General features: G+C 42.5%; 1 protein-coding gene across 34 annotated transcripts in view; it reads left to right on the top strand.

Moving 5' to 3' along the window:
- The window catches only part of CELF1 (CUGBP Elav-like family member 1), a 67,081-nt gene that overhangs the window by 34,143 nt on the left and 6,773 nt on the right, over window positions 1-26,165 (top strand). For 9 of the 34 annotated variants that reach the window (XM_074336381.1, XM_074336380.1, XM_074336382.1 and 6 more), the window contains 11 exons: window positions 12,539-12,726; window positions 13,811-13,893; window positions 14,252-14,300; window positions 17,416-17,550; window positions 18,114-18,193; window positions 18,556-18,717; window positions 21,322-21,397; window positions 22,750-22,878; window positions 23,193-23,303; window positions 23,987-24,172; window positions 25,886-26,029. In XM_074336381.1, the coding sequence (XP_074192482.1) occupies window positions 12,549-12,726; window positions 13,811-13,893; window positions 14,252-14,300; window positions 17,416-17,550; window positions 18,114-18,193; window positions 18,556-18,717; window positions 21,322-21,397; window positions 22,750-22,878; window positions 23,193-23,303; window positions 23,987-24,172; window positions 25,886-26,029 (1,333 nt within the window). In that variant the 5' untranslated portion in view covers window positions 12,539-12,548. Of the gene's footprint in view, window positions 1-4,117; window positions 4,346-12,538; window positions 12,727-13,810; window positions 13,894-14,251; window positions 14,301-17,415; window positions 17,551-18,113; window positions 18,194-18,555; window positions 18,718-21,321; window positions 21,398-22,749; window positions 22,879-23,189; window positions 23,304-23,986; window positions 24,173-25,885; window positions 26,030-26,165 lie in introns of all 34 variants that reach the window. The other 25 variants (XM_074336389.1, XM_074336387.1, XM_074336385.1 and 22 more) reach the window with 8 other exon arrangements.

The following is a 26,165-nucleotide window of genomic DNA, read 5'->3' as shown; positions in this document are numbered from 1 at the left end:
AGTACTGGAGCTTAAAGAATTATACTTAAGTTCCAGAACTAGTTTAGGATCTGAAAATATGACCTAATTTGAAGGGTAATCACAATTTCACAGGACAATTTATTAGGTCAGGTTTAGTCCCAGAAACTCCAAGGGAGGCTCTGACCTTATACTTTTGCTGACAGCACTAAACTGAGAAAAGAGGGTCTTTCTGCTGGTCCTTATCTTTGACACTGATTAGGGGAGGAGACAGTGATTAAGGATGGGGTAAGAAATGGAAAACCTTTTAGATTTCAAAAAAGGTGGTAGTTTCTCCCCTTCAACCTTATCATATCCTCTCAATATACCGCCTATGATAATTTTACAGGCAAACAAACCAACTTGCATAAACAATCACAAAACTGAGTGCTTTTTGTCTTACAGTGATTTTTAGATTTGAAGTAGAGAAGTTTTTTTGTTTTTGTTTTTTGTTTTTTATAATATTTCTATTCCTCCTTTACTTTAAAACTCCCCTTCTCCCACGTTCAGAATTATTTTTTCATTGTCAAGACTTACTGGAAACTCACTCTGGTTTGTTTTAAAGTATACTTAACCATCATGTTTTTTGCTAAAAAGTTACCACTATGTGAGATGCAGAAGAGATAATTATCAATATAGATCAGTATGTTTTTGCATATGCAAGATACTGGATTGGGAGCTCACTAGGAGACCCACTAATTACATTAGAAGTACTCAAGTTTTGAAGTGACATTCAGGTCCATAAAGGTTTTAAGCTAAATTTTTAAGTTCCTCGATTGGTTATTTTCAAGTTATATCAATTTCTATATTGCTTATGTCATCTAACTGCCAGAAGCTGGGAGAGGGGGGATATCCAGCCCACTTAACTGAGGTTTTCACTTCCCTAGATTTTTATACTTTTCTTTACAGAGACTGTTGGTGATTTTTTAATACGTAGATTCTCTTTTATAATTTAGTAGTAGGCTCTAATTTCCTCTAAGCTCATATAACCAAACTTCACATTTTTGCCCTTTAAAACACATTTAGATTACCAGGGTGGAAGTATAAAAGAAGCCCTTCACCTGTCATTGAACTCCCTGGTTACATTAAGATAGGCAGCCTGACATTTGCACGTGCCACCTGTGTTTTGTTTTTTGTTTTTTTGTTTTGTTTGTTTTTTTGTTTGTTTGTTTTTGCTCAACTATGCTTTTCTGAATTGTTCTTTTACTCTTGACAAAACAAATGCTGTGATTTCTAGCACTTCTCTCTCTGCTAATCCAGTTTTTAAACTGTTTATTCCGTTACAATATTGTAAATGCAGAGTGTGCTATTCTTTTGAGGGGTTCCCCTTATCAGCTGATGATAATCTTAAAAGTTCCCTGTGTTCAAGGATTCCTTTAAATTCCCTGTGTTGTGAACTGAACTTGAGTGAAGTGAAAAGCAACCCTAACGATAAAAATGGAAAGAAGGCCTGTGAAATTTGGGAGCCTTCAGTGATACAATTTTAATTGAGTGACTGCCTAAATGTTATCATCAGTTGATAATCTTAATGTTACAGCAGGCTGATTGTCCCTGCCCTCACAAACTCAGGCTCTGAATTGTTGTCCTTATTCAAGGCAAAGAAAACTGAGGCAGTCAGACAATCAAGGAAAGAAGAGGACCCCACTAATGTAAATTCATAGTGAGAGGACCCGTGGTAAAAAGGGACTGAGGGAAAGTTAAGGCCTTCTTTTGCAGTGGACCCTTGGTTGTGACTCTTCCTGCCATCTCTGTTTCTAATGCATCCTTTGTGGCAAAAGCCTAGAATGTGTTTCTGATTAAGAAATAAGAAAACTTACGGGCAGTTTTCTGTGGATAACTTTTAATTCTACCTTTTCATTTTTCTCTTAACACCTGCATTTTTATATTCCCACAATCATTTTTATCATCATTTAACTTTGTAACCCTTTTCTAAATTTGACTGACTTGTGATTAATTTCTGTGCTTTTTTTCCCATAAGCATGTTGAATTTAATTATTCTGAGATAACTCTTGTGACCTGCCTAAAGAGAAGCATCCTCTTTCATGTAATAACATTTTCATCTTGTAGGTTTTTAAAGCGGTGTTGCTTTATAGAATCGTAAAATGAAATTTAAAACAGTGCTCTAAATCAGTGCTTCCCAACATTTGGCTTGGTAAACATGACTGTGAGGAGAGCGCATCGTTTCATACACCAAGCAGTGCCCGGCTACTCAGTAAAGTACCCTACATTTAAGTACTCTTGCTCCAGATTGAAATAGAGATGCAATTAAAAGCTATGTATTTTTAGTGAATAATAAAAGCATAACAATAACCAGTGGGATTCCTTAAAAGTTATTGATTCCTTTTTAAAGGAATCCTTGAACTAAAAAATCTAATCTGGTTGTTAACTGACCTCACAAATTTACTTCTTGGTCCAGGTAGCTTTCTGTAGGAAGAGGCATGTGATCAGCTCCAGTGTACAGAGGAGAAAGTAGGACACAGCTAACCAGTAACTTAACCAGTCCCAGCTTGGGTTACCGTCTTCTGCCTGTCTGGCAGTCAGGGCTTGGTGAACTGTGGACTGTGTGCCAGTTGCACAGTCTCCTCTCAATTGTAACTGGTTTCTGCTTCCTCCTTTAATAGGATGGAAGAGAGCTCCTGCCACTTCTGTCTCTGAAGCAGTAGATCAAGTGAGCCAGGATCTCTGACAAAATAGAAAAGCATTTAGGTGCTATTAACAGTTTTAAATTTTGGATGGTTATGTCTGGATATTGGAAGAAAACACCGTTTCTACCTTCTGGGGTCAAATGTAGACAGATGTCAGCCATTGTTACACAGACTAGAACATTTAGGCTGATACCATGACGTGCAGCCTTTCATTATTTTTTACAAAGCAACTCTACATGTTTAGAGTTCGTTCATTTACCTCTTTACAGGCTGAACATAACTTCTTTTTTTCAAAGTTCCCTGTGTTGTGAACTGAGCTTGAGTGAAGTGAAATCTTTGAGGTAAGGCAACCCTAATGATAAAAATGGAAAGAAGGCCTGTGAAATTTGGGAACCTTCAGCGATACAGTTTTAGAGTCACTGCCTAAATATTGAAATGCCACCATTTGTTGTTTGGAGGGATGTGGAGCTAAATTGAGAACGGGAGCACCACATCTGCCTTGACTGCTAAGTATATCCATCTCTGCTGCTCACCCACAATAGAATTTTTATGTGCGCATTCATTAATCTTGGTTTTAGCAACAGTTGAAAGGAGGACAGAAAACGAAGAGGCTTAGTCTACATTTCTCTGTCCTTCCTTGCATGTTTGAGTGTTTGTCCCTAGCAGGCTCCGGTTTTTTTTTTCATTATTAGAAAGGTCAAACAACTGAGAAGACATTATTTCCTAGTACTCTATCAAGAGGCAGAATATTACGGTTCCATTTTTATTTTTACTTTTTAAATTTTCTGGCAAATTAGGATTCATAGCCAAGAAGTTCTGCCTTGTGCCACCTAATAAATAGCACGAAGCAACAAATTTTAAAGTCCTTCAGTCTGGTGAGGAAGCACACTTTGCTCTCAGCACCATCCAGAAGCCAGAGTGGTCCAGTGCGGGTCGTAGTGTGTGAGCAGTAAGTTTCTGGTGGCCATTTCTCCGGCCAGCTTGCCTCTGACCTCCTTCTGATGGTGTGAACTGTTCCTCCTTATGTGACTGTTCTGAGGTCAGTTGGACCCAAGCACTGTACTCAGTGCTGTCTTTGGCACATGGGAACTAAGTTCAGACCAAGGCTCAACTCAGCTCTTCTTTCCAAAACCATTTTCAGACCACATGAGGTGAGCTGCCTTTTTTTTTTTTCTTCTCTTTTTTTCTTTTTTTCCTTCAGGTAGTTTCAGGCTTTGGGGGCCCTCAAAAACTGGTTTGCAGGAAGGAGTTTGGAAGATGGGAAACAAGTTGGTGTTTCTTCCGCTCTGTTAGCCACTGCTGTCTTCATGGATCTGACACTCTATTTGTCTGACAGTGCACTTAGTACTGCTTCGCCAGGGAAAATCACACAAAACAAGCCTGGCGCATCAGCGCTTTCATTGTGTGCCGGGCTGAGCCTCCCTGCACATGGTCACAGCCCCCTTTTAATCCAGTGCTCCCTTTCCTTTCCCCAGCCCTGCCTGTTTCTGTGGCACTTACTGCTGGTTTCCCTGAGCTCCTGTTTCCACTTTGTGTTTTTGTGGGGCCCAGGAAGCTAAAGCTGTGTGTATTTGTGGATCAGACAAGTGCAGCAAGTTAATATCATTGGCTTCTGAAGGGGAGAGTGAGGTGATGGCTGCGTTTAAGTTGGATTTCCTTCCAGAAATGATGGTGGATCATTGCTCTTTGAATTCCAGTCCCGTGTAAGTATTTCTGTTGTCTAATTTTATTTTATTTTATCATAAGCAGAGGAACTGGGTTGTCTTCTTGGTTATTTAACAAAAATAGTCCCTTAAAAGAGAGAAGAAAAAATTGGGTGAGGAAGCCGAAGCCCATGCTATTGTTACCTTCTATTGTTGTCTGATTCCGCGTCCTTACTGCTGATGAACTTGAGCTGTAACTAAGTTCTGTACGGAAGGGTCCCGTTGATAGATGACCAGCATCATCAACGCGAGTGCGCTGGCTCCTGTCCCTTCAAACTGTTCTCCCATAGGGTAGATTCCAGGGGCGTTTTTTAACTGTAGCTTTATTGCTTTGGGTTGGATATGTAATTTCAAATAATTTTTGGGGAAGTTATTTTTAATGATCAAATTCTTAGCTCATAGCACAGAGAGTGTACTTAGTAGTATATACAGAATGCTGTATTGACATGTAAACTGTTATTCTGGGTTTTGATTCCCCCCCCCCCCAATCTAATTGAAAATGCAACACAATACATGATTTGGGAGATATCAGGTGCCCCCCCAAAAAAAAAAAAAAAAATCTAGATCAGTCTTGATTGGCAACTAAATTTTCAATATGGGAATGAGAAGCCTCATCAGTTTGCAGTGCTGTTGAGGAAGTGGCAGGAAGTGAGTGCCCTTGTACACAGCAAAAACGCCAGCCTGGCCCTGAGTTGTAGCTGTAGGGAGCCTGAAGTTCGGGCTTTGTAGAGAACACGTTTCTAACTCCTGGTTTCAGTTACTTTAACCGGGCTTCAGAGTATCTTGGAACCTCAAGTAAATGAGTCTTAGGTTAGTCAAAGCCGGGAATATTAAATGGTAGAATAGTCCCTAGATAACAGGTGGTAGTTGCAAGTTTTGAGTCCAGGCCTCCATGTGCAGCTCAGGCTACGCTAGGCTTGGGTGTAACAGGTGCGGATAATAGCAGATTCTGAACAGCTCTTCGTGGAATAACTTGGGATCCTCAAAGTTAGCCTGCTTGCTTGTTTGAAATATTAGGTTGCTGCAAAAAAGTTACTTTTGTACCAACCTAATAGATTCTAGCCTCCTCTGTAGTCTCCAACATAATAATAATCTAGAAGGCTTTTTATGAGACTTCTTTACTGCTAAATTCTGTTTTAGCCGTAGATAGCAGATGAAGTCACAGTGAATGCCGTGATGAAGTCTCACTACGTAGTGGAACTACTCCCGTGTACAGGGATATGATCCCTAGAAATAGGACTTCGTGGCTCAAATTATCTTCCATTGTAACACTCTCTCTAGGCCTTGCCATTGCCTAGTGTTCAGTTCTTAGGTACAGCATTTTTCCTTAGTCTGTTTTCTCATCTTTTAAGTGGTTGGACTGCTTCAGTATCCCATGAAATCTGGACCATGGAACACTACATGAGCGTTACCTGGAATGTAAAAGTGCAGATTGCAGGGCCCATGCGCAGATAGTCTTATGCTGCAGGGATGCCTAAGAATCTGTTGTCTGGCAATACCGCACGTGGGTGTCGTGCACCCTGAAGTTTGAGAACTAACGGGCTGATTACAGGTCATTCTGAGTAGAGGTAATCAAGGACTAGACTATCCTGTCATTTTTTCCCAAGTGCATTCGCATCTGTTTTAGTCATCTGTCTTCACAAAAGCGCTGTGAGGTTCATTGCCCATTTTACAGGTAAGAAACCCCGTAGAGAGAGCTTATAACTGCCTTGCCTGAGGAGAGTTGGTGTCCACCTTGGGCCTACAATGCAAGTTTAGTGCTGTACTCTCTTTATTTTTGCCCCCTAGACCAGGCCTCGGGTGTCATTGAGCAGTTAGCATCAACGCTTCTCATACACCAACACACCACCGAGTTGGGCAGAAGAAAGGTCTGGAGAATGGTGTGTGCTTGCTGCTGCTGTCTTGGTTTCTAAGCCCTTTTCACTCTCACTACTTTTAGCAGGCTTGACATCAGTGATTTTCTCTCTGAAGCGATACTGCCTAGGAATGTGATCTAGCGATGTCTTCTTTCCAAATTTCTATACAGCAGAGAAGAATTGGTGGAGGAGCTGTGGAAAGGCCTTGGGGACCTGGGCCGTAGTTCTGTTCGCATTTGTGATAACGTCCTTGATTCTGTTCTGATCACTCTTCAGCTTCCAGGTTCTTCTTACTTTGCTTGCACCCTAAGACATGGCTGTTCTCCAGGGCTTGTATCTCAGGTCTTTTCTCTTGGGTCTTCCATTGTTTAAGGGGGCACTGATTGCTTTTCTGAGTCTCAGATCTCTATCCCCTAAATGTCCCCTGAGCTCTATAACTTTGTTTTAAAAACTGTTCATTGATCACTTCCATATGGAGGCTTCCCATGCAAACATGCCCCGTATTGTCTGCACTAGAATCGATAACTTCTAGTTCCTCGTCTTATTGAGTAATCTCCACGTTCTGGTGGATCCTGTCCCACCCACCACCCCCTCAATTTCTCAGTGTTGCCTGAGACTGATTCCTAACTTTTGGAACTAGTTTTTTCAATAGCCTCCTGATCTCCGTATTTCCTCACTGTATTTCATCCTCTAGATTATTGCCCGATAGCTTTTAAAGGACAAATGTGATCACTTCCTGTTTAAAAATCTTGGAATAAAGTCCAAGCTTTTCAGTATAACATGGAAAGCCCCTCACTGGGTCTTTCCAACTATCTATTCTCATTGATTTTCTAATATGTTTTCTTTTTTCTAATATTTTAAAATATTTTTATACTCTCCCCTAACTTTCTCAAGTCCTTTTTCTACCTTTCTAATGTTACCTCACTCTCCTTTCCCTTTTGAGACCTTAGGGTTTCCTCTTCACCACTTAGGCTTTCATACCTCCATGCTATGTAGCACTTTTTCCAGCTGCTTAGTCCATTCAGCTTAAATGCCTGCACACACACCTCTCCTCGAAATAAAATAGAGCCACGTTTTCCGCAGAACTTTTATTTCTTTGTTAAAGCATGTGTAGGGTATTACAGTGGGCCCTTCCGTTTGCTCAGTGCCATTACCTCCACGGCAGCACTCATTCAGTCCACTTTAGTAGACCCTTGTAGTGCATAGTATCTGGCACATAGTAGGAGTTTGGAAAATACAGTTGAATGAATGATAAGTCCCGTGGTTTTTTTTGTTTGTGTGTGTGTTTTTGTTTTTGTTTTAAGGAGGGCACAGCTCACCGTGGCCCATGCAGGGATCAAACCAGCAACCTTGGTGTTATTAGCACCACGCTCTAACCAACTGAGCTAACCGGCCACCCCTGAGGTGTTTTTTTTTTTGTTTTTTTTTTAAATAGAGATGATTACAGAGATGAGGACTACAGACATCTCATAACTCGGGGAGGAAGGTTGAAAACCTTCAGAAGCAGATTGGTAGTTGTTCTGTTGTTGAACGGTCACATAAAAACCTTTATTGATAGCTTGTTTTCCTAGTACCTAACACCCCAGTCAACATAGGAAGATCTCCCTTTATCCAAGTGAAAATTAGTTCCTTCCAGCATAGACACATTCTGTCTTGTTCCCACTAGAGAACAGCTGGTAAGTAACTGAGGACAGTGTTTCTGGGTCCTTTTTATTTGGATGGTCTTCTGTGCCAGTTTTTTCACAGCCCAGTATGTGAGCCAGAGGGACCTGGTAGGGGTGGGTGGTGGCTGGAGATTGGGATGCAACAAGTATTTGTGGCTGCTGGGGAGGTGAAGGGATTGGTAAGTATCTGAAATTTTTCTGTTTGTATAATGAACAAATGGAGGTCAACAGGTAATGAGAAGGAAGAGTGAAAAAAAAAGTGAAAGATTTCAGAAATGCTTTCTAAACAGATGCGAAAGTAATATTTGCCAGCCTGTTTGGCTGCAAGGAACAGATACCCCCACTTAAGCTAGTGTATATGCAAGATTTTCTTGTAAGGACTGCTATGGACTGTGCTATAATGTAATCTGGAACCCCACAGCTGGAAGACCTGGAAATTATCCTTCTGACTCAGGACGCATGTTCTGCTCTCCCTACGTGTGCTGCTGTTTCTGCTCTTCGTCTGCCTTGTAACTTCGGTTGCAACTTGGCTTTCTTTATCTTGCCACTACCCTTCCAGCCTGTCTGCATCTCTCTCTCTCTCTCTCATTGAGACATAATTTACGTAAAATAAAATTCACCCCTTTTAACTGCCCAGTGCGTTGAGTGTTTACTATCACCACTGTCTAATTCCAGAATATTTTCATCGCCCTGAAAAGAAACCCTATACCCATTAGCAGTCATTCCCACCCCTTCTCCCCTCCCCATCCTCTATTCCTAGGCAACAACTAGCCTACTTTCTGTCTCTGTAGATTTACCTATTCTGGGTATTTCATATAAATGGAATCACACAGTATGTAGCCTTTTGTGATTGGCTTCTTTCACTTAGCATAATGTTTTCAAACTTCATCTATATTGTAGCACAACCCCTGTTATCTCTTGCTACTGCCCTTTCATCTTGTCAGCTTAACTCACTGTCTCTAGTTGCACCTTTTCCACTTCTGGCTTCACCACTGCCTGTTTCTGTTAACCATTTCCAGATTCTTTAGAGCAGTGTTGTACAGTAGAACTTTCTGTGATGATAAAAGTATTCTATATTTCTGCCATCCTATGTGGCAGTCACTAGTTACATGTGGCTAGTGAGACTGAGGAACTGGGTTTTTAAAATTAAATAGCCAAATGTGGGTAGCGGCTGTTGTCTTGTTCAGTGCAGCTGAAGAGGAATTTGACTGGCAAGGCCTATCTTTCTGTTTTAAGCATCCATCATGCTGTTAGGTTTCTGGCCAGCCAGTGCATCCGCATGTTGGGCTAAGATTCACCCCCGGTCTAGTCAGCTAGGGTTTGCGGGTGGGAAGAAAGTGGTAGAGAGCATCAGTTCTGCTCCCTGAGCTGGGCCTGGGGCTGGGAAGTTTCCAGAGGGAGAAAGATAGGAGAAAGAAGAGAGAGCTTAGGAGTTTTGAACAGATATGTGATTTGAAAATAAAGCTCTTTGTTTTCCCTCCCGTTTCTCTTCCAAGTTGGTTCTCTGCTCTGTTTCCCTATGGCATGTTCTATTGAGAATCAGCCAGACGAGACAGCCTCTGGTCCTGATTTCTCAGTTTCTCATTCTTAGTGGTTTGCCAGTTGGTGCCATTGTTGCTTCTGCTGTCAGAAACGGAACATAGAAAGAGGTGGGTTAGTGCCATGCCCTCCCCCAAAGCACTTGCTGCCTTGTTATCTACCCTCTTCCCGCACTGCTGCAGTCCCTGCTTTTTTTCTCTCTCCCATCTTACTCTCTACTTCACAGAAGTACTGGCAGTTTCCACAGAAGATAAGAATTCCACAGACTTGCCTCTTAGGAGTGACGGACCCTGTCACTTCTCCAGGGGGCTCTTGAGCAGGCATAATAAATACGCAGAATTCATGGTCACTGACCCTGAGGAGCTCTCCATCAGGGGGGACATAAGCACAGATTTGAATGGATTTAATGACATGTAGAAAATGCCATACCGGGACAATGTGGGATCCTTGGAGTATCACACTGGGGGTCTTGTCCCCAGGTGACTTGCTTTTGCAGCGGTTACTTTTAACTAAGGACAACATGCACACTGGAAGTATGTGTGGAAGGTTGCAGAAGAGCATTATTGCTTATCTCTTCAGACACAATAATAGTTGATGAGAAAGTTTCTGACTGCTTGTTACATATACATAGGTATACATGTGGTTGCTTCTCTTTTTTTCCTCTCTGCTGATGTTGCCACTTTTATTTCTAACTCTGTCGTCTTCATGCGCTCCAAAGAAATGTTTTCCTTATTCACCATTGTATGCCACATCTAACACAGTGCCTGGCCTGTGTAAGTCAGTGCCCAGTATTTACTGGAGGGAGGGCTAAGCCAGGGCCTAACTCCAGTTGCATGATATCCACAGTATTGTGAGCCTGGCCTGATAATTTGCTGTGCTCTAGAAATGCTTCTCAAACTGGTGAAAGGACTGTGTCCTGCCCCTGCCCCCAGTTTATAAAATCCAGTAAAAACAGTTGAATAGAAAAACAAAATAATAAAGTGTGAATTTGCATTTTGTGTGTCTTATTAGATTGAACATTTTTAAAATCACTTGATCCAACTGCTGTAAAAGTTTCTAACGAGTTCAGTTTGAAGATTGCCCCTGGTCCTTGGCACCTAGAGTAGCACTGCTCTTGGGGATTCTTCTAATGAATTGGTGTTGGGGGGCGGGTTTGTTCATGGAGTAAGTAGAATGAAGAAATGAGGGATTTAGAGAGTAAAGAGAAAGGAAGGACATTTATCTGGAGTTGCTGAGTCTACTGAACTTTTATACACACCGTAATCCACATGTGTTGACTATATTGATGCTTCTGCACTAAACAGTGATGAAGAAAGTTTAGAAACGGCACACGAGTTCAGAAGAAAGGGACAAACAAAACAGTGGCCTCCAGTGTCATGCAAATGAATAAACCCCTGTCTCTTCAGAAATAGCTATCAGCTTCCTTAGTAAACACTCTGAGCACCACTGGGGTTTTATCTTAACTCTTCCTGGAATAAAAATATGATTGAAGATGAGCAACATTTTAATAAAATATTAAAATTGGTGATTAAAGTTGTTGAGGGCAGGTCATAGGGAGTGACATTCATTGTTTAAGCATAGTGCTTTTTTAAAAAAAAATCACGGTAGCATGATTTCTGTTAGAACATTAGGTTTAGGCTTCTAAAAGCAGTTACATTATTTTTTTGGAACAACTTGCCACATGTGCTTTTAAATTAATTGGTTAAAGGAAAACCAATAAAACAGTGCATCCCAAAACACTTAAAAGCAAACAAAAATGGTAGATTGATCCTGTGACCAAAAAAGGCTAGATGGATTCTGTGACAATGAAGTAATCATAGGAGGTAATAGCTGCTTTTTAATTTGTGAGCCCTCTTTATGAACTGCATTCATTTCTCTCTGGGCGAGTTGCTTAAATAGAGGAAATTGTTGAGAAAAAGAAACTTCTCCCTTCCCACATTGAGTACTTCCTTTGAACCAGGCATTGACTGTAGCAGGTGTGGCTACAAGAATGAATAGGAAATAAACCAGTTTCTGCCTTCAAGGAGCTATAGACTAAGAGCCAGAGTGTGGGGAAACTTCACAGACACAGCAGTGAGAGTTGGTCTCTGTACCATACCATTCATCTCATCAGCTTTTGACATTTAGTTAGTGCTAGGTTTAGCAGAGGTGATGTGAGAATAGCCCCTGTGGGTGTTTAGATACAAGAGATTTAGGAATTAAAAGACAAAGGTTGAGCTGCTTTCATAGATTCAGCATTCTCAAGGATCTTTAAATATTCAAAAAAATAGTGGTGGAAAAGCTACTGTTTTTTTCTTTCATGAAAACTAGCATTTTATTTAGGACTGGATATTAAAACATGGCAAATTTGAATATGATAATGTGATTCTGGATTAAACAGCAAACACTAACACAAAAGTTAATTATGCTAGCTATTTGGAATTTAAGTTGTTATTACTTGAGATAACATCTTGAAACAGTGGTAGGAGGAGTTCTTTGATTATTTTGAGTGGTGGAAATATTTATTGTGCAAGAATCCCCCTAGGTTCTTGGCAGTTGCAGGGCTAGCAAGGAAGGTATTAAAGTTAGCATTAAGTTTGGTGTGATAGGATTGGAGGAATTTGTTGACATTGTAATGGTTGCAGTTGGTAAGGGAATTAACCGGTAAAGTCTTAGAAAAATAGCAGTAAATTGGATAACTTAGAAACAGTAAAAACCCAGAATGATGGCATCATTGTTTATGTTTATATAACCATCATTTGTCAGAGTTTAAGAGGCAAAGCTTTGTTTTAGTCTGGGTGCCTAACTCGAGAGCACCAGGATTAACACATGAGACAGCCACAGAGGCCAAATTCTAGTCAGTTCTGAGAATTCTCATGCTAGACAAGGAATAAATGAAACTCAGTTTCTTAATTAAAACCCGGGATGTCCTAATCAGTTTGGTGACTTTAGTTTGGGATCTAATTATAATGGAAGGGGGTGGCCATGGTGAGGGGGGACGGGGGAACTCTGGTAACTCATAAATTGAGTGGAAGTAGTGAAAGGAAGTAGAATTTTCCCCCTACTTTTCCAGAAAGTAGTTGACATCTTTATAGCAAAGAAAACTCCCTCTGGAAAGCAACATGAATACATGAGTTTTATTTTATCTAATGCAGCTCAAAGAAAATGAACGGCACCCTGGACCACCCAGATCAACCGGATCTTGATGCTATCAAGATGTTTGTGGGCCAGGTTCCGAGGACCTGGTCTGAGAAGGATTTGAGGGAACTCTTTGAACAGTATGGTGCTGTCTATGAAATCAACGTCCTAAGGGATAGGAGCCAAAACCCTCCTCAGAGCAAAGGTGAGGGCTTCGGTTTTGCATAGTAATTTCTGTCGTGTGCGTGCTGTTTTCTCATTGGCAGAATGTTCCTGTGGTAATGGGGGGAGGGGGATGTCTGTCATTTTATAGTGGCTTATATTCCAGCCCAGACACACTTAATGGATTAAAAAATGAAAAGTTAAGGTGACTTCATGAGGATTATTTGTAAAATGGATCTTGAGCAGTCCTTCGCGAGAACTCCGAATTCAAGAGACAGACTCTTGTTAGTGTCTCATTTGATCTTGGGAATGGATTGACAAAAATAAAGTGTAAGTAAACGAACCACATAAGGTTTTCTTTAGTGTTTTGGCTAGGATAAGCTGAAAGAAAAGACTGTCCGTGTACCCATGGATTTTTGTTAGTGTATGTAGATGATGACTCAGCAGTGAGGAGGGACTATGGACCTGAGGTTTACAAGATTTGCTTCCTCCCTCACATCCCCAGGAAAGACACAAAGCACAAAATCTACAGCTCTGTCAGCGCCATGTGCTGTTAGAAGCTTAATTACATTTGATGAGAACCAAGAGTCCACAAAAGGATAGTAAGAGGTTCTCTAAGTCATTTTATAATTTAATAAATGATTGTGATGTTTGAGGCATGTGGTAGGAATTGGCTACAATGCAAGGAGTGGTTTATTCTGTGAAAGAAAGAGTTTCTCGTAGACTCCATGCCGCAAGAGTGCAAAGCCCTGGTCTTGTCTGGACCTGAGTCATCTTGCCCAGCACACTACCTGTTGCTCCAAGTAGGGTGGGTTGAATGGCATGGTACTGTGACCTTTGTAAGGGAAGTCATCTTTCCCGGAGAAGTTATAGGAGCAGCAAAAGAAGAATTTTAGTAGAACTGAGAGAATATAACAATAAAGAAAATGCATAGAAAATGGGGGGGGGGTTGTTTCTTTCCCCCCTCTGCTAGGTTCTGTGTCTCTCTCTCTGTCTCTCTGTGTGTCTCTCTCTGGCTAATTTTAATAAACCCTGCCATTTTTAAGTTCCACTGTATCTGGGAGTGCTCTAGGAATTGTCCACTTTGCAAGGACTGGTTTGATTTTCTGAACTCGTACTTATTGCAGGGTGCTGTTTTGTTACGTTTTACACCCGCAAAGCTGCATTGGAAGCACAGAATGCTCTTCACAACATGAAGGTCCTCCCAGGGGTAAGAAATCTCCTGCTAGTTAGTGGGGTTGTGGGGGTTTTGACACGTGCAACGTGCTGATGCATGTCAGGCGCACCCTGAAAACCAGTTTGGGCAAAGGGCGACTGCCCCAGGGATTGATGTAACGGGGATATTTCACAGAAGATAGGCTGAAAGTAGTTGTCTCTCAGCCAAGAGAATTTTGCCTTCTTGACTCAGCATTCTACCTATTCTGGTATTTTGTGGGGGAAAGATCATGAAGCAGACGTGAGTTCAAGAGAACTCTTAAGGCTTTAGTTTTGGTATTCCTTTAGAACCCTGATTTATATTCCTGAATGCCTTCAATGTATGCCATGGTAATATTCATTTTCCATTTTAGATGCATCATCCTATACAGATGAAACCTGCCGACAGTGAGAAGAACAATGGTAAGCAAGCACACCAGCCCTCCCCTTACCAGCTTTCTTCCTGGTTCGTTTGCTGTTTCTCGTGGCATCTGGATTGTGTAGTGCTCTAAGTAATTTCTTTCTGAGGTAGAATTAACAAATTATATTAGTTTCAGGTGTACAATATAATATTTCAATTATTTGTGTATATCGTAAAGTGGTCACAATACGGTAAGTCTAGTTAACATCCATCACCATATGTGGTTACAAAAAAATTTTTGTCTTGTGATGAGAACTTTTAAGATCTACTTAGCAACTTTCAAATATGCAATACAGTGTTATTAACTGTAGTTACCACCCTGTACCTTACATCCTCATGACTTACTTATTTTATAACCGAAAGCTTGTGCCTTTTTGTCCTCCTCCCCACTCCCTGTCTCTGGCAACCATCAGTCATCTGTTCTCTGTATGAGCTTGGGGTTTTGTTTTCTTTTTAAGATTCCACATATAAGAGAGATCAAACTGTATTTGTCTTTCTCTGTTTGACTTTCACTTAGAATAATGCCCTCAAGGTCCATTCATATCATTGCAAATAGCTAGATGTCCTTCTTTTTTACGGCTGAATAACATTTCATTGTATACATACACACACACCACAGCTTCTTTATCCATTCATTCATCTGTGGACACTTAGGTTGCTTCCATATTTGGCTATTGTAAATAATGCTAGAATGAACATAGGGGTGCATGTATCTTTTCAAGTTAGTGTTTTTATTTTCTTCAGATACATACCCAAAGTAGAATTGCTGGATAATATGGTAGTTCCAGTTTTAATTTTTTTAAAAAAAATTTTATTGGGGAAGGGGAATAGATAGGACTCTATTGGGGAACAGTGTGTACTTCCAGGCCTTTTTTCCAAGTCAAGTTGTTGTCCTTTCAATCTTAGTTGTGGAGGGCACAGCTCAGCTCCAGGCCCAGTTGCCGTTTTTCTAGTTGCAGGGGGTGCAGCCCACCATCCCTTGTGGAAGTCGAACCGGGAACCTTGTGGTTGAGAGCCTGCGCTCCAACCAACTGAGCCATCCGGGAGGCAGCTCAGCTCAAGGTGCCGTGTTCAATCTTAGTTGCAGGGGGCGCTGCCCATCATCCCTTGCGGGACTCGAGGAATCAAACTGGCAACCTTGTGGTTGAGAACCCACTGGCCCATGTGGGAATCGAACCGGCAGCGGAGTTAGGAGCACGGAGCTCTAACTGCCTGAGCCACCGGGCCGGCCCCAGTTTTAATTTTTTGAGGAAACTCTACACTGTTTTCTGTAATAGTTGCACTAATTTACATGCATTTACCTTCCACCAACAGTGTACAAAGTTTCTCTTTTCTCCACATTCTCACCAACATCTGTTGTTTTCTTGTCTTTTTGATAATAACAATTCGAAGAGGTATGAGGTGGTAATATCTTGTAGTTTTGACTTGCATTTCCCTGATGATTAGTAATATAAAGCATCTTTTTATGTACCTGTTGTCCATTTGTTTGTCATTTTTGAGGGGAGAGGGTGTCATTTCAGATCCTCTACCTTTTTTTTTTTTTTTTTCAATTGGGGAACAGTGTGTTTCTCCAGGGCCCATCAACTCCAAGTTGTTGTCCTTCAGTCTAGTTGTGGGGGGCACGGCTCAGCTCCAAGTCCAGTTACTGTTTTCAGTCTACTTGCAGGGGGCGCAGCCCACCATCCCATGTGGGAATTGAACCAGCAACCTTGCTGTTAAGAGCTCGCTCTCTAACCAACTGAGCTATCTGGCCGCCCACCGGCAGCTCGTTGTTTTCAATCTAGTTGTGGGGGGTGCAGCTCACTGGCCCATGTGGGAATCAAACTGGCAAACCCTGTTGTTCAGAGCTCGCGCTCTAACTGAGCCATCCGCCTATTTTTTAATTAGATGTGGGGTTTTGTCTTTAGTTAAATGAGATATATGATTTGCAAATATTTTCTCCCATTCAATATGTTGCCTTCTCATTTTGTTGATGATTTCCTTTGCTCTGCAGAGCATATTAGTTTGACGTAGTCCCACTTGTTAATTTTTGCTTTTGGAGTCATATCCAAGGAAGTCATTGCCAAAACTGATGTCAAGGAGCTTACCAAGCCTGTGGTTTTCTTCTAAGAGTTTTATGGTTTCAGATCTTAACACTTTGTAAGCGGGCATTTTCCCGCCAAATCGCGTCATAACGCGGGGCTTTTTTGACATTTTCTCACCAAAATTAGACTTTCCGTAAAATATTCATATCTTTCGATCTATTTGATATTTTTCTATGAAACTTTCAGTGTTTTAGTTTAAAAAGAAGTCTCTATTTATTTACTTTGCAAAATTTTTGCCGGTTCCAACTAGAGGCGATATGACGAGTATACTCGTTTCCCACAAACAATGTGTTAAATTCAAGTCTAATCCATTTTAGTGAATTTTTGTGTATGGTGTAAGAGTGGCTCAGTGCTCTAAGTAATCTGTCATCTAAATTATCTGTTTTTTCTTTAAAATAAGTATGAAAAATAACAGATAAATAGAGTTAGTTGGTAGGGAAACATTACAAGAATATTTTAGAGTAAACTGGAATATCTGGGTAGTATAATTTCTTATGGACAGAAGTGAAGGGGGGAAATAAACAAGTTAGGAAGGAGAACTTAGTCCTCGAGGAGAGTCAGAAAAGAAAAGTGGACAGTTAGACTCTGAAAGATGTGTTCTGTTACTCTTGTCCTATCAATTAAGTGTGAAAACTCTTTCTTTAGTAGTATTGTTACATAGTAAGAGCAAACAGTTACTAAGTGCTAGGCAAGAATCTAAGCACTGTACGTTAAATGCCTGCAGCTACCTTTGAGGTAAACCCGGTTATCCCTAGTTATCAGACGAAGAAACAGGCACAGAATGGTTAAGTAACTTTTATAAGATCACAGAGCTACTATATTTCATCTAAATGCTTCCAATTAGAATTTTAAGATACCATTGTTTATAAGAGGAGGTGCTAAATGATGAAAAAGTGTGTATCCTAGAATCCATGAAATGTGGTGTAAGGGCACAGAATCAGGGTTCAAACCCAGGTGGTCTTGCCTCCAGAGTCTGTGCTATATACTACCTCTTTAGTAATAATGTTCAAGCCTTTGTGTTTTACTCTCTTAGCAGTGGAAGACAGGAAGCTGTTTATTGGTATGATTTCCAAGAAGTGCACTGAAAATGACATCCGAGTCATGTTCTCTTCATTTGGGCAGATTGAAGAGTGCCGAATATTGCGGGGGCCTGACGGACTGAGCCGAGGTGGGTCCATTTGCAGCCGTTAAAGATACTTGTCTTAAATTCTCTTTTTAGTTGGACCAGTGAAAACCAGTGATCCCTAGCCAACACGGCTCTGTCATGGAAAGGTTAGGAGTGGTGTTATATATCTAGGTCCAATCACAACTCCTCTTACCAGTTGATCCCTTTCATACTTCCCCAGCACCCTTAAGGAGGCTGTATTCTGCACTCCAGTGTCATGTATCTTTTTGTGCTCGAAGAGGTTTTTTTTTTCTCTTTCTTTTTTTTTCTTCTTCCCCTTTTGGAGAGATTGTTGATGCCAAAATTGGAAACACCTCCTTCTCAAGAGGAACTAGAGGATATGAATCCTCGTATCTGTCCCTTAAGGACTTTGTTTCCCACCTGTGCTTTCCCGGTTTTTCATTGTAGCACTTAATCGCCCTGGTGTGACATATCTCTCTTCCACTACATCATGAACCCCCCGAAGGCAGGAACCATGTCTGTATTGCTAGCATCATAGTAGGTGCTCAGTAAATGTCTATAAATAAATAAACGAATGAATGAGTTGTTGACTCTTCTCTTACCAGGTTGTGCGTTTGTGACTTTCACAACAAGAGCCATGGCACAGACGGCTATCAAGGCAATGCACCAAGCACAGACCATGGAGGTAGGGAACAGATGAATCAAAGAGGGGCGTTCCGTAGCTGAGAGCACCCAGACGTTTGGTCTTCAAAGCCCAGCAGCATGCGCAGTATCTGGTTGCTCTGAAAGTTAAGCATGCCAGATGTCTTAAAGTTAAAAATTGATGCTTTCGTTAACATATTGAATGTTATTAAATTAACATTAAAATTAACATATTGGATGGAACTAGTTGCCTTTTTAAATCTTCTTTTATCATTTACAGTGTCAGGAAAAGAATCATTTGGCAGTTAGTGAAATTAGAGTGCAGCCTGTGTGTCACTAGAAAGGAGGATTTTTTCCTTCCCCCAGAAGGAGAAGTTTGACCCTTTCGTTTTGGCGTTCTCACAGGGTTGCTCATCCCCCATGGTGGTAAAATTTGCTGATACACAGAAGGACAAAGAACAGAAGAGAATGGCCCAGCAGCTCCAGCAGCAGATGCAGCAAATCAGTGCAGCATCTGTGTGGGGAAACCTCGCTGGTCTGAATACTCTCGGACCCCAGTATTTAGCAGTGAGTCTTTGTGGTTTGCTTTCTGCGGACTGTGCAAGCTCCCAGCTGTTTCTTCTTCTGCTGTCCCCAGCTAACAGACATACTGGCATTTACAGCTTTTAGCACATTGAAATTTTATGTCAGAATTCAGGCAATGCAGTGTTCGTTAAGTCCTTTCCCCTTCCCTCTCCCGTCCCCCCACCTCTCTACCTCTCTACCTCTCTCCCTCTCTCCCTCTCTCGTCACACATCTTTGGTTATATCCTGAGGCTTCTGCTACAATTAAAGTGAAATCCTAATTTCCTGATAAAAAGATTTAGAAACATCTCATATGTCTCTACCCCTAAGAAAAAATATTCCTAAGGGAATCTTAGCTACCAAATATCTTTCTCCATATCTCTTTCTACCAGATGTAGAGGGCATCATTAAAGACCTAATTGAGTCTCCCTGAAAGTATGGTAAATGTTCCTGTCTGCTGACTAAGAGATCAAGCATGGACATTATTAAATGAGTATTACAGATGTATATTTGAGTTCACTATGTCATAAATAGATTTCTTTTAATTTGATCTCCTGTTGAGTTGAGTCATACAGTCCAAAAGAGGGGCAGGTTCCAGTTTGTTATTTAGATTTACTGGGTCTTTAATGTGTCATAGGGGATTATCACTGCTTTAACCTTGAAAAGAATTGCAGACAGGACAACACAATTAAAACCGTGTCATCTGCGAATCAGAAATGACAGGTCATCTGTGAAGCTACCAATGAAGGAAAATAAATGATGAAAGCACTCCATTTATATGGATAGTCCAAAAATATACACATAGGAATAGTCATTCATTCCTCATCCTTTCAAAGATTTTTTGGCTAATTTGATGCCCGTTAGTCTCCATAGTTGTAAAATGTTAGAAGAAATCCCAGTTTATCCTAGCTAGTAGTTCTCTGAAGTCAAAAAGTGTAGATGGTTGGGGGTGGCCCATTAGCTCAGTTGGTTAGAACGTGGTGCTGATACTGGCATCAAGGTTGCCGGTTCAGTCCCCACGTGGGCCACTGTGAGCTGCGCCCTCCTTAAAAAAAAAAAAGACATTGAAGCAATAATCATTAAAAAAAAAAAGTGTAGATTATTGTTCTATTTCAACAGATTAAGTTGTTTCTTAATGCTAGAACATTGCTTAAAAGTTCAGAAGCTTCAAAGAGATTTTAGTCTTCTGCAAAGTGATAATGCTTTGAAAGTGATCTCTACGATACTCATTTACTTTTCTTAGAGAGTTTTGGAGCCTTTATTCAGGGAACACTCCCCTTTTTGTTGTCATTGCAACAAATGCATGATGGTATATGGTGAGAGCTATGGTCTCTAAGTTAGGTGTGATCCCTCCCTAAGAACTCTTCTCATTTAGAGAGAAATGAAGGTGCCAAGTACAGCATGCGCAGTCCGCCGGCTGGACTGAACCCATGGCCCACGGGATTTAGGACGACAAAAATGAAGACGCTGTGGGTGCTAATGGGCTGTGTAAGGGATAGTGCAGCATCGTACTTATGAGGTTCCTTCTGGAATATGTGGATTGAACCTGATTTCTGTTGTACTAGAGCAGTGGTTCTTAGTAATTGTGGGGTTGTGGACCCCTTTGAGAACCTAGTGAAAATTGTGTGTATGTGCATTTTTTTCATTCTACTTCTGGAGGTTTGTGGACCTTCTGAAACCCATGGACTAAAGGGATTCATGATGACAGAGAAACCAGGTTAGATATTTAATCGTTTGGTCATCGCAGCAGTGAAGACCAGCTTGGCAGGTGGAGAATAGGTTGACGAAAGGATCTAGAAACAAGAATACCAGTTATCCATAAGGAACAGTGATTGTGTTTGTATGGAGCAAAGGTTTTCAGCAGGTTGGTTAGATGAAGGTTGCAGTTTGCTAAGATACAGAATAAGGTCAAGGTCATGGAGATTCATAAGCTCATGGACAGCTCCTCTTGTTTTGTTTGTTATGGGACACCCATTCAAAGAGAATGTTCACTGAACTGCAGTGGACTGATCCAGCAATCATTTGGTCATCGCAGCAGTGAAGACCAGCTTGGCGGGTGGACATAAATGGATGTGGAGCGTGGGAGGCACTGATCGATTGTGGCTGGTAAAGAATGATTCCAAGGAATACCCTCGTGGTCAGATTTGATGTGTAAGCGAGTTGCATAAAGTAGAAATTGAGTGTCCAGATGGAAACAGTCTGCAAAATGAAAGATGTGTGGACCTAACTAAGGAGAGCTTGGGAGAGAGGAAATAGAAGTGGCAGCCACCCATATGCAAACACTCATCGCAGCCGACAACATAGCTGCTGGAGTGGAGCTTAGCTCCCTGCTCTACTTCTGTCCTTTGTTGGGCTGTATTCTGTTGCGCGGGACTTGAACTTGGCTCGGTCCTCAAGGAACATAAGTGTCGCGGGGCCAGGGCTTTGCTGTGCTGTGTGTCCTGTGCTGTTGTCGGCCTGACGTTCTGTTGTGTCGGCTCGGGTTCTTGTCTTCGACGGTCTTCTGTGTGGGGGCCTCTGCACTCTCGCTTTGCTGTGCTGTAGTTACCCCAGATGCAGAACCAGCCCTCACTCTCACTCTTGTTCTGTTTTTTGGTGTAATGTCTAGCTTTATTTGCAGCTCCTTCAGCAGACTGCCTCTTCTGGGAACCTCAACACCCTGAGCAGCCTCCACCCAATGGGAGGTAAGTGTTTCACGGCTGCGGAGGAGCTGCAGCAGCCAGGCCCACAGACCCAGCTCACAGCAGGCTCAGAGTTTTGCACTGTTTATGCAGGAAAAAGATTTTCCCACTCATGTGAACCTGACATAAAATGAACATCCCAGGACTCTACTGCCTTGTCTCTAGAAGGAAGTTCTATTAGTCATGGAGACCAGCTTGCTCTGGGCTTGTTTGCTGCTCCCCACCAAGACGTTGAGGAAGAATGTGGAAAAGAGCTGTTAGCACCGGCAGACTTTCTAAGGCCCTTTGATCACAAGAAAACTGCAGCAGTTCTTTCTTTCCAGTGCCTCTGAAGAAAAGCCGCTAGAACCCAGGCAGGCAGTGTACCTGTGTCTTATACATGTTACTTCTTAGGTGAATTACCGTTTGTTGATGTTAACATGCCCAGGAAACTTAATTGACAAATACCTGAGTTTATAACAAAATGGGCTCCACAGACAAACCTTAGGCAGGTAGTGGGGTAGCTGCAGAGCTGCCTGCCCCTGTCCCTTGGCAAGTGCATTTGAGAAAGGACTGGGCTAAGCTGACCCGCATTTTGCTGTTTGAAAAATGTTGATAGTGTAGTTCCCTTTGTCCCGGAGACTTAGAAAGTGGTAGACGGGGACTCGGTGGTGGTTTGTTATCCCATTACCTCTGCCCCCGCCCCCGCCTGCCCGGCGTCTGAAAAAGATTTACAGCACGTTGTCAGCGCAGTTCCAATTTCTCGCGCCTGGAACTGCCGTCTAGGTTCTCTTGCAAGTTTTTCCCTCAAGTGTTTTCTCTCTCTTCTCCTTAGGATGACTAATCTGCTATTCAAATGGTGTTTGGTTTTGTTTTCCTTTATTCTTCCTCCTGTTGCTGTGCTCACATGTATTTTCCTCGTTGTTCCTTCCTTGGCCTCTGGATCTCTGCTAAGTTTTCTGCTTATTCACCTCCATTTCAAAGAGCACATCCCCTGTCAAGTCTGAGTGATGGGCTCAGATGCTGTCCCATTCTGTGCCGCAGGCTTTGGCGTTACTGTTCTCTTGGATACCTGGCCCACGGTAGACCACAGACCTACCGCTCTTTCCTGCTTTCCTAATTGCCCAGCCCTTTATTAACGCTCACTTGGGTGGCATGCTGTTGGATTAGATACCTCTTCCCTGAGGAAATGCTGTCCAGTTTCTTAATGAGTTGACTGATCCCTGGATCTTTTGGGAGCCCTGTGGGATTGCTTGTAAGGCTTACCTAGAACAGCTCTTCTTTGGAACCAGCCTTCTGCCAGTGTGTGCTGTCACGCTGGAGCGGATAGGATGCACCCCTGTCTGCTGGCTGATGTCTTGCTTTGGATGTTCCAGGGTTAAATGCGATGCAGTTACAGAATTTGGCTGCACTGGCTGCTGCAGCCAGCGCTGCTCAGAACACACCAAGTGGTACCAGTGCTCTAACTACATCCAGCAGTCCCCTCAGCGTACTCACCAGTTCAGGTAAGCGTGTAGGGGCCAGAATCCAAGAGAATGGATGTCACTGTGGAAAGTAGTTAACTCCCATTCCCAAAGGTGTCAGTTTATGAACAACAGATTTTCAAATGCCATCCTCTGACTTAAGAGAAAGCTCATAATTTTTAGGGTCTTGTAACCATCATTTGAGTCTGTGTCCAGGAGGGAGAGTTATCAAAGTTAGTAACTGAAAACCTCTTTAAAAGAGGGTACTTAAGTAGGGTCACTCTTGGGCTTTGGTTCCTGTTGACGTGAGAAAGCAAGTGTTGGCTTGAGTTTAACTCATGGGTTTCTGATAGCAGGGTCTTCACCAAGCTCCAGCAGCAGCAGCTCCGTCAACCCCATCGCCTCCCTTGGAGCCTTGCAGACATTAGCTGGAGCGACAGCAGGCCTCAATGTCAGCTCTCTGGCAGGTGAGGGGCAGCCCCACATGTCACCAGTCCATTCTTTGTGCAGGTAGCTCATTTTAAACAGCCCAGGTAAGGGCATCATTAGAATGACGAGTGGCCCAGTGAACTTAGAAATAACCATGGGCTTTCGATTGAGACCTGAGTTTAATCCCATTTCTCCTCTTAACTAGCTATTACTTCCCGGCACCTTTCTAAGGTCATTTTCTCATCTATGAAGTCGGAATAAAGTACTTGGCGGGTTATTAGAAAGTTAAATGAGAATATGGGTAAAGTTCTGAGTACATTGTTCAGTATGTTTGGCCTGTAGAATGTACTCAGTAACGTTAGGTGCTGTTTTTCCGATAGGGTTTACCACATCTTGTTGTAAACCACATCTCCCCCTGTTAGTCTCCAGTCCTGGAATTCTTATTTACCAGATTCCAGCTCTGTGTGAGAAAGTGGCAGAAAGGCCAAAATGCACAGATTGGAAGAAGGTAATGGGGAGAGCCACACCTGGGGATGGCATTTTTAAATGACCTATTAGCAAGGCCTGGTGAGTGTCCTGAAATCTGACCACTCCGATGGGGATTCCTCCTCAGGGCGAAGCTTAAGAGAGAGATGAAAGGGAGGACTTCGGAGTTTGTCTTCGGCGTCGGTTGAGTCTTTCCAATCTGCTAATCCTGTTCTCTCCCCACTCCCTACCCAAGGGATGGCTGCTCTAAATGGCGGCCTGGGCAGCAGTGGCCTTTCCAATGGCACTGGGAGCACCATGGAGGCCCTCACACAGGCCTACTCGGGGATCCAGCAGTACGCTGCCGCAGCGCTTCCCACTCTGTACAACCAGAATCTGTTGACACAGCAGAGTATTGGTGCTGCTGGAAGCCAGAAGGAAGGTGAGTGCAAAGGGAGGCTGGAGTCAGGGATGGGGGTGGTTTCTCCGTCTGCACCAGAACTGAAATGCAGGGCAAAGGTCATTGTCGGGTAGACTGAGAAACTGTGAAGTGTGATCTGTTTTTGGAATGTTTTCTGGATATGGCTCATATCAGAACCTCTACGCACCCTCCTGGGATTGGGCTGCCATTTTTAGAGGAGGAAACATACCGACCTTACTGTGTCTGACACCAGTGGGGCAATCTAGTAATCAAGTCTTAGGAAGTCTTCTCTCTGTATTACAAACCTGTCAGAGGGTATCTTCTGTGTACGGCAATATCGTTTGGAATTCTCCTCACTTTCTGACCTATGCTTTTCCTTATTGAGACAGACTGAAGGCTGATTGGACAGAAAGAGTTAGGGCCCATGGGTCGATGCAGTGGGCAATATGTGTATTGATATAAATGGTATTAAATTCAAGAGAGGCTTTCTAGGTAGAAAAGGGGCTGAAGGTGGTTTGTATGAAGAGAAAAGTCCTGCTGATTCCTCGCTGCTGATTCCTCTGTGCATATTTGACTGGGTTTTTATAGCTAGGAGCTGGCAATATGTAAGCACTAGTGTAGGAAAAAGACAAGTATCCAATATCTTGCCATAGCAACAAGAAGTCCTGGTCTAGTACATTCTTACCTGCTCTGAATCATACACTTACGTGCCCTGGGATGTGGTAGGGGGGAACTGATGGAACTTTGGAGACAGACAATAAACAGGTAAAAGCAGGAGGTGTTCCAGATGATACTCTAGAATGATGAGCAGGAAAGAAGAGAGGAGACAGCCAGAGGCACAGCATTTTATATGGAATGGTCAGAGAAGGCCTTTCTAAGTTGCCATGTAAGCTGAAACCCGAAGGAAGCATGGAAGCAGAATAAGAAGAGTAATGGGGGCAGAGAACAGCAAGTGCAAAGGCCCTGAGGCAGCCATGTTCCTTAATGTGTTTGACAACATCAGGGAGGCCAGGGTGGCTGGAGAAAGGCTGGACTGTGGTTTTAATGAAGCTCTTCTTTGGTTAGAAAATCAGTCAGTTGAGTGGCGAGAAAAGGAAAGCATATTCTATTTTTGAGCTCAGTGTTTATCATAGGCAACTTTTAAAATGTAATTTCTTTTTACTGAGGCGCAGTTTACATAAGGTAAAATTCACCATTTTTTGGAATATAGCTTTATGAGCTTTGCTGAGTGTATACACTCCTGTAACCTCCATCACAGATAAAGAACATTTCTGTCACCCCAAGAAATTCCCTCCTGTTCCTTTGTAGTCATTCCCTGCCTCTTGACAACTGCCAGTCTGTTTGCTGTCCCTGTAGTTTCTAGGCACCATTTTGAAACCTGTTTCGTTTATAATCTCGTTCTCCCTCCGTTTCTGTGTTCCTCCGTAAGCCTCTAGTCTCTGATTTTATTGTTCCACACACAAGTCTGCCTAGTTTATCGTCTCAGCATACCTTCCTCCCACAAGGTCAAATTCTGACATCTCAGTGAGACGGAGTGTGGCTAAGCGTGAGGGAAGGACTGTTTCAGTTATTGCTCTTCAGTTCCCTGCCGTGTCTTTGGAGAATCTGTTCAATTCTCCAAATCTCTGTTTGTTGGGGTGCTGACAGTTTTAACACAGGGAAGTGAGAGACTGTTGGTGCAGGGGTCTGAGCGTGCTTGACACTGATATCTTTCCATCGTTGGGTGTTTTGAAGGTCCCGAGGGAGCCAACCTGTTCATCTACCACCTGCCCCAGGAGTTTGGGGATCAGGACCTGCTGCAGATGTTTATGCCCTTCGGGAATGTCGTGTCGGCCAAGGTGTTTATCGACAAGCAGACGAACCTGAGCAAGTGTTTCGGTATGTTGGCTTCTCTTCTGGAGTGTGCGGGGGGCGGGGTGGTAAGTGTGCTTACCACTGAGAAAGGGGAAGGGGCTGATAGCAGGAAGCTGCGCTGGAGTTTGGGTTGTTGTTTAACTCAGCCCTGGGTAGCTAC

The sequence above is a fragment of the Rhinolophus sinicus genome, linkage group LG06, assembly GCF_036562045.2.
Source record: "Rhinolophus sinicus isolate RSC01 linkage group LG06, ASM3656204v1, whole genome shotgun sequence".
NCBI lineage: Eukaryota > Metazoa > Chordata > Mammalia > Chiroptera > Rhinolophidae > Rhinolophus > Rhinolophus sinicus.
Note: the sequence above shows the minus strand (reverse complement) of the source record. Positions and strands in the feature narration are given on the sequence as shown.